The sequence below is a fragment of the Anser brachyrhynchus genome (assembly GCF_964034855.1).
Source record: "Anser brachyrhynchus genome assembly, chromosome: 3".
NCBI lineage: Eukaryota > Metazoa > Chordata > Aves > Anseriformes > Anatidae > Anser > Anser brachyrhynchus.
In genome coordinates, this window is record NC_137696.1 from 34,011,199 (window position 1) to 34,025,403 (window position 14,205).

The 14,205-nt window shown below is 41.5% G+C and overlaps 1 protein-coding gene across 5 annotated transcripts in view; it reads left to right on the forward strand.

Moving 5' to 3' along the window:
* The window catches only part of TTC7A (tetratricopeptide repeat domain 7A), a gene marked incomplete at its 5' end in the record, with an annotated part of 172,914 nt that overhangs the window by 81,290 nt on the left and 77,419 nt on the right, over positions 1-14,205 (forward strand). For all 5 annotated transcript variants that reach the window (XM_080588231.1, XM_080588230.1, XM_080588232.1 and 2 more), the window contains one exon: positions 3,378-3,538. In XM_080588231.1, coding sequence (XP_080444357.1) covers positions 3,378-3,538 — 161 coding nt within the window. The remainder of the gene's footprint in view (positions 1-3,377; positions 3,539-14,205) is intronic.

The window sequence follows — 14,205 nt, forward strand, 5'->3', positions numbered from 1 at the left end:
TCTGTTTCCATTCAGCACTACAGATGGGGTTAGCTCTGTTCTCTGTTTCTCCCAGACCAACTAGTGCTTCCTCTGCTGTAGAGCAACATGTAGCTTTTGTGCTGAGGTCCTGGCCTAGATTTTTCTGGTGATGAAAACCAATTTGTAGTACGAATTAAATAATAACCTAACTCACAGTTTTGTCTGTGGTTGCTTTCCTGAGGTTTGGTGGACTGTAGCAAGTTTATTTTGAATGGAGGTTGTTGCCAGTCAATGAAGCTTTCTCCTTTCCGTAATCCCCATGCTATAATGACAGATGGAAGGAATAGTTGTAACGCTTAATTAACTGCAACTCTCAACTGATGTGAAAATATAAGGCCTGAAAACTCATCTGGATCGAATGCTTATGAGATCCTGTTCGAGTTACCACTCTAAAAATGCAAGTGCATTCTACCGTTGTGAATTATGTTTAACACTCATACTGTTTTCTTTTTTATACCTGGAATTGTAATATCCCAGCATTGTTTTTAAGGAAGCATGTAGCATTACCTAAATAAATTCTATTATAAGAGACAGCCCAAACAATCCACGTTGTGGGATTATTTTGGTAGTGCTGCAAGGTGCTATTTCTGCAGTATCATTGCTTCCTGATCAGTGTGATCTGAATATACCCATGTGCCATTCAGAACGGGTGCGGTATATTTATTAACAGAATGATGAATCAGGGAAGGGTAGCATCGTCTGTTTGCAGGCCCCACTCGGACTTGTGGTCCAGCTGAAATAAGATTACTTTAAGGCGTAGCACTTGTAGGGAATTTAAACTGGCAGCCTGCCTCTGATACAGCCCTGAAGTTTCAGAGTGCCACCTGCGCTGCCAGCTTCCATCTTTCTCATATTACATAGTTGCTTAAATAAATAAGCTGTGGCATCTGTCAATAGATTGATGATCTCTGTTTGCGTTGACTGCTGCCAAATATCTTGCTTTTGTTATTCTTGAAATTCAGTTAGAATTTTGTTGCATCTGGTCTGTTGCAGGTTGTTTTGTGTAATGCTTCCTGTAGAGGAAAAGAGTCTCCAGAAAATGTCAAAGGGTATTTTTTCTTGCCTATATTTCGTCCACTGTTTCTAATTACACAGCAGGAAAACTATGTAGGCTACTAATGGTGTTACAGCACTAAAGAATCTTTTTGGGCTGAATTTAAGCAATCAGGTGTAGGGGAGCATGTTAAATTCCATAACCATCCATTGCCTGTGATGGATGGTACTACAGGAAGGAGTTGTCTCCCAGCACTGAAATGAGATGTAGCTGTTGCATGACCTATGATAAAGAACAGAGGAAAATTATTTTAGATTACATCCATTTCAACCACACGTGAGTGCCTGTTCAGCAAGCACAGGTCTGTAGGAGTGACCACAGCTAACTTTTTTGCTGCTTTGTGTAAGTTAGTTTGCACATTCCCATGCAAGTAAGGTCAAGTAGCCTTACAACTTCTAAGGTCCCTCAACAGAGACGCTAGTTGCAAGTATTACTCTTCATCTGGTTCATGCTGGCAAATTAGGGTCATCTTCACAAACTTTGAATTATTGAGTAGGATCAGAATAGTTGCATTTGGAAGGGACCTCTGGAGATCACCCAGTTCAGTCCCCGCTCAAAGCAGGGTCACCTGGAAAGAAGCAGGTTGCTCAAGGCCCACTCTGGTCTGGTTTATAGATTTGTTTTTGTCTAATGAATTTGTTTTTCCCCAAATTTGAAATTTAGTAATAACCACTTGCGCGGGTCTGAGGTACAGAAACAGAAAAACTGAGAAGTGTTTTTAGTCCTGAAGGTAATTATCTTGATAGCAGTTTTGCTTTAGCAAGCTGAATTTCTACGCCTCTGGCGTACCTCCTGCAGTGCTTCATAGACTGGCAGATCGGGGCCTACAGCAGCCTCATGTCTGTTGTCCTGTTTCCAAGTAGTCTCGTTGTTGGTATTGTTTTTACATAGTAATGAAAAAGCATTCTAGGAAGCTGCTGAGGGAACATTGGTGATTTTGGCCTATACGTTTACCTTTACAGTAGGCTGTAACAACACATGTAGCTCATTAAAGTAGCTGCCCCAACGAGCGGTAATTCATTAAAGCTGAGAACTCAGTCATATATCTGAACCTAGGCCAGGACACTCAGCAGTTTTGAAGCAGTGGGCCGGATGCCAGTTGGGGGTTACATCTGTGGATCGGTCAATCACTTCTCTCCAGGCTTGCATGGAGTCACCATGCAAGTAATAGTATAGTTAAGTACTTTGGCTTGTTTTATACACTATAAGAATGAAAAATCATTTGGGCATTAGAGTGAAGTTGTCCCATGAGTAAAATATGGACTGTGCTTCCACGAAGCATGTCTGAGATCTAGATGGTCAACAAATTTGTAACTGCAGGCAGTGTAATTGCTGCTCTCCGTTGTTACGTACAACCTGCCTTCCCGAGGGATCTTTGGAAGCGGTGGGAATTCCATGGTGGTGGTACACCGGGGCAGGAGAACCTCTGCAGAGCTTTGAGAGGTGGGAAGTTCTCATAGCAGGAAAGAAGAAATGGCATTCTCCATCTCTTTAGGGGAAGAAAGGAGGAAAAGAAATCTATACATCTTTCTGTTTTGCTTGTTGGAGACGTCCCGGGCCGAACACAGAACTGGAATAATTTAAATAACAGTAATTTCAAACACTAGAGGATCTTAAGAACATCTACTAAGAACTTCTCTTTTGAATAGATAGCCTAGAATAAGTTATTGGATCACAAAGAACATGTGATATACCTGTATTCATTATAGATGTTTTCTGTCAAGTGGCACTTGATTTTAAATGATATGCTCTGCTCTGGGTGTCAGGTCTGCTCTTCACCTAGCTGCTAGGAAAGGTATTTCTTTTTCTGATAGCATTTTGAATCTTGCCTCTTTTACCCTTCAGCACTCATACTTATTTTTTTGGTCTTGATAATGAAAGGCCCTGTACAGTCTTTGCAAGAGACAAAATGCAGCAAAGATCTGTAATGCTGTCACACAGGTGAAGAGGCAGCTGCCCATCGTAGAAAATGGAGTTGAGAGTTGGACCTGTGAAGTGGATCTGCTTACAGCATAGAAACATCGTGCCAAAGGAAGAGGGGATTGATTGGATCAGGACAACTGCTCCTGTTTATAGGCAGCAATTTAGTAATATGCAGACTCTTTTCTTTAGAACGTGTGGGTTTTTTCAAGCAATGCAGCCTGTTAATTTTGGCAGACTGTTCAGATAGAAGTCTTTCTCATCAGATGCCTGAGTAAGATTTCTTCAGAATCCCTGATGACTATATTTGTTCTTACCTTTGGGAATGAGGTATAATGCAGGACTGAAGGAGAAATGTGTTTTATTTTTATTTCTACCCCAGATTTCCGATGCTATAGAACATCTTCAAGAAGCATTGCAGCTGTGCAAAGATGACATGAATTCTCTGCATCTACTGGCCCTCCTATTTTCAGCTCAGAAGCACTATCAGCATGCGCTGGATGTTATCAACATGGCTGTTGTTGAATACCCAGAAAGCTTTAGGTAAGAGTTATTACACATTCTGTTATATGATGTGATGCATCCCATCGGGAATGATCTGCTCACTGGCTCTGTTGTTCTCAGTTACACATATCTCAGAAGCCTCTTAGATCAAATATGCTACTGATATGTTACTCTGCACATAGGCGTACTGTAAAACTAAAATATGTGATGCAACCGTGATGCTGTCTGTCTGTATCAGGAATGGTTTTATAATTTGGTAAACTTCCTGGTTAAAGAGAAACAAATTGTGTATTGACCATTCTTTTGATTCTCATCTATGACACTATTTGCTGCAATAGCACAGCTGGGGAAGAAGATCATTTGAATATCCCAAACTGTAATACCATATAGCTGAAAGGCTCTCTAAAACCAGGTTTGAACCATCATAGACTTCTTGGAGCGAGAATTCTCCACTTTTTACACAACCAACACTCAAAGATAGCTAAGACTGAGGTGGATAAGGAAGAAGAAACCTGTTATGTGGGGAACAGAGTATTTACTGTGTCAGATCAACGAACTGGTGCATCAAGTCCAGGATCTTTCTTCCAGCACTTGCTGATAATGTATGTTTTGGGGGGCAGTGTCAGAACAAAGAAAACATGGTGTTCACAGTCAGCTTGGGGACTGTTGAGTGGGGTTCTTTGTGATGTCTGGCAATCTGATTTCCCCAAAGCAGGAAATAATACCTCCTCTGCTTCTCAGTGCCAGTCTTCATGTATGGAAATAACTTGCAAGGAAATGGTTTCTGGGAGAAGTAATTAATATTGGTAATGGAAGCCACAGGTTCATGCTTACACCTTGACACAGACCTGCTAGAGTGTGTGCTCTTGAAAGAACCCGTCTCTGTGTGTTGACTGAGCTGTGATATGTAACACAACTGGCAATGGGGCTCCTTTACACATATGAAGATGTGCGGGAGTAGGGGCAGGCTACTTGCTCTGCTGATCTAACTAGCCTGTTTCCGTATGGGTCTTTCTCTAAACCCACCAGCAAATAATTGATAAGTAAGAGAATGGAGGAAGAATATCTGAGCTGCAAGAAAAGACAGAGGGGGAAAAAGGCATTTATAAAGAAAATGAAGACTAGGAATCCAGTGGCGGGGCGGGGGTGGGAAGGAGAATAATAGATACATCTATGGTTCTGACTAAATATTAAAACCATTCCAGACTTTCTAGAGGTCTAAAGTGCAGCTTATGATAGGAGGATTTTACTGCTTTATAAAACTTCTTTGAAGGGAGAGAGACCTGATGCTATTACAAAGCTCTACTTGTTATTGCCTTGGAGGAAAATTGTAGTAAATTTTACTACTGCATGGAATGACTACAGAAGACTCCAAGTAAATAGTATAGACAAGTTCAACTGCATGCTTTCAAAGCTATATTTAAAAGTGGTTGAATATTTTTCCCAGTTCTTGTTGATATGAACCAGGCAGCTGTATAATCTGGTGCCTTGAGGGTTACCTTGCTAATGACAACTCTTTTTGGAAGCATAGTTTGATGGCATGTATCAAGAAAAGAAGATAAAAGCTGCCTTAAGGGACTTCAGGGCACTATAGATGGCAAAGAAAAAATGAAGTATTACCTGGATGTATATCCTAAACAAAAGAAAGAATAATACATAAAGATTAAGGCCTTAGCTAGCCCAAACTGCAAACATCTACTCTTTCTTTGGTTTCTTGCCATATATAACTAAAACGAGTTTGCTCCTGCTTTTTTATTTTTGTATTAAATTCTTTCATTATATATTTTAAAGAAATAATTATTCAGGGTGTCACATAGTTGGTTAGAGTGGTTCAAACAATTGGAAAAATTCACTGCATTGCTCAGCTAACATGCAACATCCTTTGGTGTGAGCCCCATAAGACTGACCCAAACGTATCCAGAAGTGCCCTTTGTTGAATGAAATGTTTAAACTTGCACAGACTGGTTAACAAAACCTATCCTGTTATTTGCCAGTTTGTTTTCTCTCTTCTGGATGGCCCCCTGTTAAGTTAGAACAGTACAATGTTACAGCATAATGTACAGCAATTTCTGATCACTGCCCAGTTTGACAGTGAATGTTTCATTAAATGATCACACCTTTGTAGCAGTTCTGCAACTGGGACAGGAATCATAACACTTTTAAATGAATATTCATCTAATATTTCTTCTCTTCCCAAGCTGTAAGTCACTACTGTGTTGCTTGCAGGGTTTCAAAACTAGTTATAAAGAGAAATAACACAAACTTTTGGGAAGCACTGCTATTCTGCACATAAAGATGAACAAAGAGGCAGGTGGGTTGTGGCTTGAGAGCAGCAGTGTCGCTGTCAGATGTAGATGCTTTTGTTCTACCGAGATGCTACAAAGTACTTACTGTAAAGGTAGTGCAAAAAACTCAGAAGTCCAAGAAATACTATATATGTATCTTGGAGACCATCAATAAAAAGGAATTAAATTTTGCATGGAGAATTGCTTGTTCTGTAGTCCTCTCAGTGGTGTTGTAGCAGAAAGCTTTTTGTTTTTCCATCACTACTGCATTAATTTCATTAAGGGCATGAAGTAATCTTCTGGCAAGATTATTGGTTTGGACTTGCTGTGAGGAGGGCTATTGCGTGGTGTATAAGCAATAGCATTTATCAGTGACATTGGTACAGCGATGTCAGGTACTTCTGCTCACTTAAACAAAAATAAAAGTATAATCAGGATCTCAAAATGCACGATTAAAGTGGCATGTCCAGTTTGTTTTCTTTTTCTATTACTTCTGAGGCTATTGTATGTTGAAAATAAACAATCTATGCTTGTTTTGAGCAACATCTTTAGGGGCAGTGTTGGGGTAGTACATATCATTGACAGGCAAAAATTAGAACTGTCTTTTTTGCCTTTAATCTTCATGGGGAATGAGGAGTCAATTTTCCCTAAGCCGCTGGTGTGCAAACCTTTGTGTTACGCCTAGTCTATACTACAATTTTTTGTCAGGATAGTTGTCCCCCCCGCTTAGGTCTATACTGTAGAAAGGTTTTACCTCTATTCTCATGAAAGTGGTGGTGGCCTCACTTAGCTTTAGAAGTGTGGCCTTAGAGAATCAGATCGGCGATGTTTATATGACTCCAGCTCATCATTATGCAAGAGGCAATGAAGCCTGGTACATCTTGTGAGCAGTCCTGGTGATAAAAACAGCTTGTTAAAATTCTCAGAATATTGTATTGTATTTTGAACTCCTCAAGGGTACAAGGCCTGGGGATCTAAAGCAACAATAAATTCATATTTTGGCTGTAGCATCTGATCATGTTATGTAACTCTTATAAATAAGATATTCAGAACTCTTAAGGGTGGAGCTTCTGTAAGTTGACGTCTTGTAGTGATGTGTTCACACCATGGCTGGTGAGAGTGACCCACAAATGTTTTTATCTCTTTATTATGCCTTAGACAACAATACAGAGTAATAAAAAATGGGAGTATGTACTTGAGATGGTGAGGCCGATCTGCGGTACAATAATACAAAACATATTAGGCATCTATGAGTCACTTAAACAAAAAAAAGTACTATGTGAAATTAGAAGGCTTGTTTGGAGTTGTTTTTTTGCTGTACTAATCGTGAACGTTTGCTTTTGGCATGTTACGATCCGTTATTTTTTCAATAAAATTAAAAAAAAAAAAGGTGATTGAAATGATCATGACTGTACTCCAGGGAACTGGTAATGATATTGAGTATTTCTATGACAAATATATGAAGGGAAATCTTTAAGCTCGTCTTCCGAATCCTATTCATGATAACTTAGGTACTTAAAGGTAAAAAAAAAAAAAAAAAGAATTCCAGAAATAGATATATCATTTTTTACTGTTTTGGATTTTTTTTGACAATTTTGGCATTTTTGGGGGAGGGGGGTTGGTTTCTGTCTGTGTTTTGGCCTGGAAGATTTGAGATAACACCCACAAGGTCCTGTACTTAAGAGCAATTTATTTGTGTAAAAGCAGGAGATACCATAAGGAAATGTCAGTAACTTTGTGTTTTAAATTTCAAGCTCAGATTTTGTGGGTTTTCCTGTAGATTCCTGCTGTGTATATGTGTTCGGGCAGTTTTTTGACATGATGTTGGTTTTGACATTATGTTTAAGGCTTAGTGACTACAGATAAGCTGGAAGAAAAGGAGGCCTTTAAACCACTTTGTGAGAGTAGTAACTGGCTAACTTCCTTTTTGATCTTAAAATTTCTTTGTGTTTATTTGAAGGGTCAGGCCTTAACAGAATATGTTCTGACCACGCAGCATGGGTGCTTTCTGAAGGATCAAAATGTCAATTCTATATCCCTCTATTTGCAATTAACTTCTTGCCGTTACTTTCCTACCTGGATGGAGGAATGGATGCTTTTCGGTTCCTGCTGGCTCACTTCAGTGCGTTGTACATCCTGCTTTATCAGTGAGTTAATCCCACCCCCCATGCTTTTTTTCCCTGCTAAGTGTCATTTTCTTTGGAACAGCTGCAGGGTGTTCTCTTTTATATTCAAAGGAAGTGTTTAGGAGCCCTGACTGTCTATGTTGAATGCCAGAATATATTGGAAAATAACATGTGTGTATTGACTGGGCAGCAGTGAGTCAGGTTGCCACCAGAAACACTGCTGGGTGGAATTTGGCCGTAGTACTTGCATGCGTGGATGAGGAGGTGACTCGGTGGTTGGGATAACTGTGCTTCCACTAGGCACTTCTGTGAGCTCCAGAGGCAGACCTGGTTAATGGAGATCAGAAGGAGGACCTGAGGCGTGCTTACTGCCTGAAAACAAAGAACCAAGGGAGGATGTTGGCATGTGTGTGAGAAGCCCAGCTCTGGACTGAGCTTTCCTGCTGCCAGGCTGCAGAGGATGCTGCCACTTACCAGCAGCTTCAGGCATTAGTTTCTGCTGGAAAACACAATGAGAACCCTCCTGAATGGAACTCTTTCAATGCTGTTTTATATCCGTGAAGGAAGAAACAAGATGCCCTCACTTGGCTGTTTTTCATCTTTGTACATCTGGTAAAGGTGAAGATAAAGGCTAAGGAAAATATGTTGTCAAACATACAGACCTGATAATCTGAAAGTGTTTCCTGAGGCTCCCAGAGGCCAATCACTAGAGTTATAGAGGAAGAGATGGGTGGGTTTTGGTGTTTCTGTTTTCTTTTTTTTTTTCCTCCTTAATAGGCAGTCCTGTTTGTTTTTTTTTTCTGAAGTCTTTGAAAATGAAAGGTTGATAAAGTGTCTCACTTTTGGGTTGGGAATTTATTTTTCAGAAAAAAGAGCATCAGCTTTATTAGCATTCACTGAGAGTGAATGTTGATAATCATTGCTGGAAAACTCAGGTCCTCAAATGCATGAAGGCCTATACTTAATATATAAAGTGTTACACGTAGCAAATTGCTCTTCAGCGTAGTAAGTGACTTCCCAAGAAGTTTGCAGCGTGGCCAGGTCATATTTTCTCACAGATGAGTATCATGCTCTGATCACACAATGAAAGTTTTTTTTTTCCTATCCAGATGGAAATTTCAAATCTGAGTGGTTTCTACTCTAAGGTCCTAGCTGTATTTATCTAAGGAGAAAAGCACAAAATGTTTTTTATTATTATTATTACTATTTCATTTGAAAAGAAGAGGGAAGGGAAAGTATTTGGACTTTCCAAAGAACTCACCAGAGAACAGAAACTAGGCATAGTCATTTTTCAGCCACAAATGTGTTTTTTGTCTTCTGAGAGCAAGGAAGGCCTTTGCTTCTCACTCTCAGAAACACTGAAAATAATTGCTGCTTAAGTGGTAAGTCTGCTTCTGTTGCCATTGTCATTAATGCCTGCAGAACCCAGTATGTAAGTAGACAGTTGTATTAGTCAATATTCATGTTACTTAATATTTTAGTCTCTGTTAGTAAGGGAAAGGGAATGATGAATGGAGATATAATAGAGAGAGACTAATGTAGAAGTTCTGCATTACCAACATGCCTTTAAAAATGTCCAGACGTATTCCTCAATATGTTAACTTTTCACTACACAAACCAGATAATGTGAGTCATTTGTGAATGCTTTATTCTTTTTTACCTTCACTTGAAGTTTTCTGTTACATATGTAGTTCAGCAGTAAGTTTGTCTTAAGACTGTATTTTAGGAGGAACAGCAAATATGAGGATAGAGAGCAAAGTGTCCACTCTCATTAGCAGAATTCCTGTGTATTCCTCCTATATATTTCCTCCTGGAGATACGAACTGCTGGAAATCTTAACAGGCTAAGAAATGAATGCGGTGACCTCTACTCCATATGTCTCTATCAGCTAGAGAAGTGGCAGGAGGCTAATAACAAGCACCTCAAATGAAGATAAGGTGCACTAAAATTTGTAGTGAAAGGACTCCTGGGCATCTTTTTTCCCCAGGAATCTGGCCATTTGTGTCTACCATCCAAGCACTTGTGATGATTTGAAGTTGTTTGGTAGCTTTTCTTGCGTTTTCTCGGGACAAGGTCACTGTCTTTCAGGTGTTGGTAGAGCATGCAGCACAGTGGGGCTCTGAACCCAGCTGAGAACATAGCATGCTGCTGCAGTGTGTATAACGAATGGGAGAGACGGCCAGTTGGTCCTTCCACAGGCAGGCAAGAGAGCTGTGTGACTAAGTAAAAGAGGAAGCTCTGACTCTTACCATGGGAGTTCAGCCAACCAGTCGTTTTCTCCAGTTCTTCAAAAATTAGATGTTTGAATTGGGGAACAGATAGGAAAAAAATCTTTTGTTTGGCTTAATAAATTTCAGTTTAAGTGGGAAAAACAGAAAAACAGGAATGACATAACAAGATGCAAAAGGAATAGGATACACATGCTGGGATTATATTTAAAGATTAGTGAGCCTCCTCCAGCCTTCCCTGGATGATTGCAGTGGAAGTGCTTGGAGATGTCACTGTGACATTGGGTAACAAAAATGGCAACGGAAGAGAGGAGAATACAGCATCTGTCCACCCCCAAGGTGCATGTGCCAGGTGCCCCAGACCGCAAGAAGGGTGCTCCCTGCCAAATTATGCTGCAGGAGAGGTGTGCACCAGCTGTAAGACCCTCAAAAAATAGCTGCTGTGTGCAGAGGAGCAAGAGGGATGTCAACACTGCCAGGGCTGCTCCTCACAGGGAGCTGCTGCCCAGCTCCTCAGGGCATTGCTGGCAGAGCCACTGCAGGGACATGGACTTCTTTGGGCTGGCTGCCCAGCTGCTTGCAGTTGCAACCTTGAGCCTTGTGGAGCCCGTAGGCTACTCTAAGCTGTGTAGCAGCTCTTCAGCTAGGCATCGGCAGTGCCTGTGAGCTAGATGGGAAAAGCAGTCAATGGTAACTAGAGCTAGGTAGCAGGTGGAAGAGTAAAAAGGCCGGGAGATTCCCCTGGCCAGTGCAAACCAAATATGTGCTAATGTGCAGAGCAGTGCCCAGGGCTTAAAGATCCTTGCAAAGACTCCTGCTCTAATCTGTGCTGGTACCACCTCACCTTGAGAAGTACTGTGTATAGTTTGGGGTGCCTCAAGATAAAAAGGACGTAAAAGTATTAGAGAGCCTCCAAAGCAGGGCTACAAAGTGGTGAAGGGTTTAGAGGGCAAGACGTTTGAGTGGCTGAGGCCCCTTGGTTTGTTCAGCCCAGAGCAGAGCAGGCTGAGGGGAGGCCTCATGGCGGCCTGCAGCTCCCTCACGAGGGGAGCGGAGGGGCAGGCGCTGAGCTCTGCTCTCTGGGGACAGCGACAGGACCCGAGGGAACGGCATGGAGCTGGGACAGGGGAGGGTCAGGCTGGGGGTTAGGGAAAGGTTCTGCACCCAGAGGGTGGTCGGGCACTGGGACAGGCTCCCCAGGGCAGTGGTCACAGCACCGAGCCTGCTGGAGTTCAAGAAGTGTTTGGATGATTCTCTCAGACGTATGGCTTCATTTTTGGGTGGTCCTGCATGGAGTCAGGAGTTAGATGCAATGATCTTTGTGGGTCCCTTCCAACTTGGGATAGTCTGTGATTCTGCCTGATGTGTTTAAAACAAAACAAAGCCACCTCAGGAAACCACTGGTGAGTGGCATGAGGACAACGTTTGCTTGGAGTGGTTCATACCACTGCCAACCAGCTGTGCTGATCTGACGTCTGGGGGATTTTTAATCAGTGTGGGATGGCTTTAATCTGTATTCTCCCCACACCTCCAGGAGGGGTTCCTGTGAGGGAGAGCGGCCGGACATCCTCTGCTTCCCTAAGCTGTGGCTTTCTTGTGTGGAAAGGCTCATTCAGAGCTGTGCACTCCGGTATTGGCAGCTTGTTGCTTGGAGAGGTGTGAGTTTTTTTCCCTATCTGAAGTGCATGTGTGACTTGGGGTTCTTTCACGTGTAGTAACATATAAGAGTCAGGATACATACACTGAATTATTTTCTAATCACAAAAAAATCTTCTGACCCGGACGGTACATTTTCCTATTTGTTACTCTCGTGCTAACGCAGATGGAAGTGCTTGGAATACCCTTTGTTGCCAGGTGTATAAACAATGTCACATCTTAATCAAGAGGCTGCACATTGTCGGTTTGGAAATGCCAGCTGGAAAAGGCTTTTATTTTTAAGTCCACTTGAGGGGAAAAAAGGCGGGGGGGGTCAATATACGCACCCTTTGGAGCCTTCACAGCAGATGATTTTCCACTTTAACTCCTAAGAAGGAGATATTTGCTGTACCTAGTGTAGAGTGGCAAGGAACCCACAGAAAGATCCCAAGTGTGATGGGGTTGAAGCCTCTGCTACCAGCTAGCTGGGGTTATGCTACTTCCTTCTCAGTAGCAACCAGCAATTGCCTGCTACTTTCCTAGTCACCTACAGATGTCAAGAGTCTGCATACTGGGGGCATAGTCCTGTGCAAAAGACCTGTGGGAAGAGGAAGGGAGATCCTGTAGGGTAATGACAGCCATCTCTGTGTGTTTGGTGTGCACCATCTGTGGTTTTGCAGTGCAGGAAAATTTACATCTGAAAGCCTTTGGTCTTTGGTGATGTTTCTCTTCTCTCTGTCATCCCATGTGTATTCCTTGGGTTTGGTAGCCATATTTTGTCCCACATATCTAAGCTGCCTTTGAGCAAAGCCCATTTACATTTCTTACAATAATTAAAAAATTGCAGACACAAACCACATCTGAATCAAACCTTCATCGTTTCATAAAGGATTGAATGGCTATAGAAAAGAAGAGAGCAAAGCAAGCTTGACTTACCCTTTAGTTAGATTTTTCTGGGGTTTTAGAAACAAACACGTTAAGCTTCTGCAATGCTTGTTTATTAGTTTAGCCCTAGGATGATACTGTGAAGGATGGTAGCTAAAATAAGCTGCATTTGGGGGTATTTTATTTGGCTAATTAGCTGTAACAGTGTTATTGAAAAGTATGCAGATAATTCTAGTGTCTTAAAAGAATGAAATAACTTCAGACGCCTTGCAAGCTCAGAACTGGAAACTTATCTAATCCTTGCAATGTGTGTTGTCATTGGTTGTACGTGGAGTATTAATTTAGACTTTGCTCATTTTTCCACCTAGATCTCCTGCAAACATTTGATAGCAAAAATGATGATTTAGGTATGGCAATATCTGCTTCTGATACCATCTAATTGGTCTCTGCACATGGCAGAGCTGGTGTCTCATTTTACAAGGTGTAGTCATATATACTGTCAGTCTGGGAATTCTCAATGTAAACAACATTGTAGCTGAACAATAATTTGATTTTTTTGGTCTAACACAGTAAAGCTATGGTATAATGTAAAGCTGCAATGCCAGGAAAAGCTGGAAACAATATTCACAAATTATGTATTCCAGCAGGTACTCATTATTTGCCTACATAGACTAGGTCATTAGTCTGGGATTAGTTGCAAGACATGGGAGAGGCAGAAATCATGGTTTATGTGTCACTCTGACTACTGTTAGTACAGGGAAGAAGCAGTGAAGCAGTTCTGTATCCAAACAACACCTTAAGGAAATCGTGTTTCTTACCAGGTAGGGCAGATGTTCTCTTCAGCACTTACGAGGCTGTAGTAAGCTGTAAGACTGGTTGCAAATAATGCCATAACAACAACGAAAAAAGGCGTGTTGCTGTACCATTGAGGACAAAACCATATACAGGTTCTCACAAATGAATGAATAAATTGTAAGTGCTTCCTCTGATGTGTGAACTCTGAAATTAACACCACTGATTTCTGCATGCTAAGAATAGTACAGTGTGTCAGCACTGAGGGAGAAAAGACAAGAGAAAGATACCTTCCCAGTCTTTCGTAGCTTTTGAATGGCTTAAAGCTTCAGCTATGGAGCATATATGGCTACATCTGTCATTGCAGAAGTTAACTAAATAGCCCTGTGTCAGCACTGTAGTAGAAAAATGACTAGTCATTGACTTGGCCACAACCTGAAGAGATGCTTATTGCAGGAAAACAAGTGTACAAACAGGGCTGTATTTTCTGACCTCAGCACTTGTAAGTGCTTATCTTTGCTTGCAAGCAGTTCTGTTTGGACTCTTGGCCTTTTAAGAAAAAGCATAGTGTCTAGACTTCAAGCTGAGGAGAAGGAAAGGCACCGTGGTAAAGCTGTTTTACCCTACCCAAGTAGGGGAAAAATTACAGCTGAGAATGGTACAGATGGCCTGAACCCGCCTGGATCATAGTACTTGAGTAAGAGCATCAGATGACTACCTCAAAAAGTGAGGTCCTGTCATCTCTCTTTCCACTG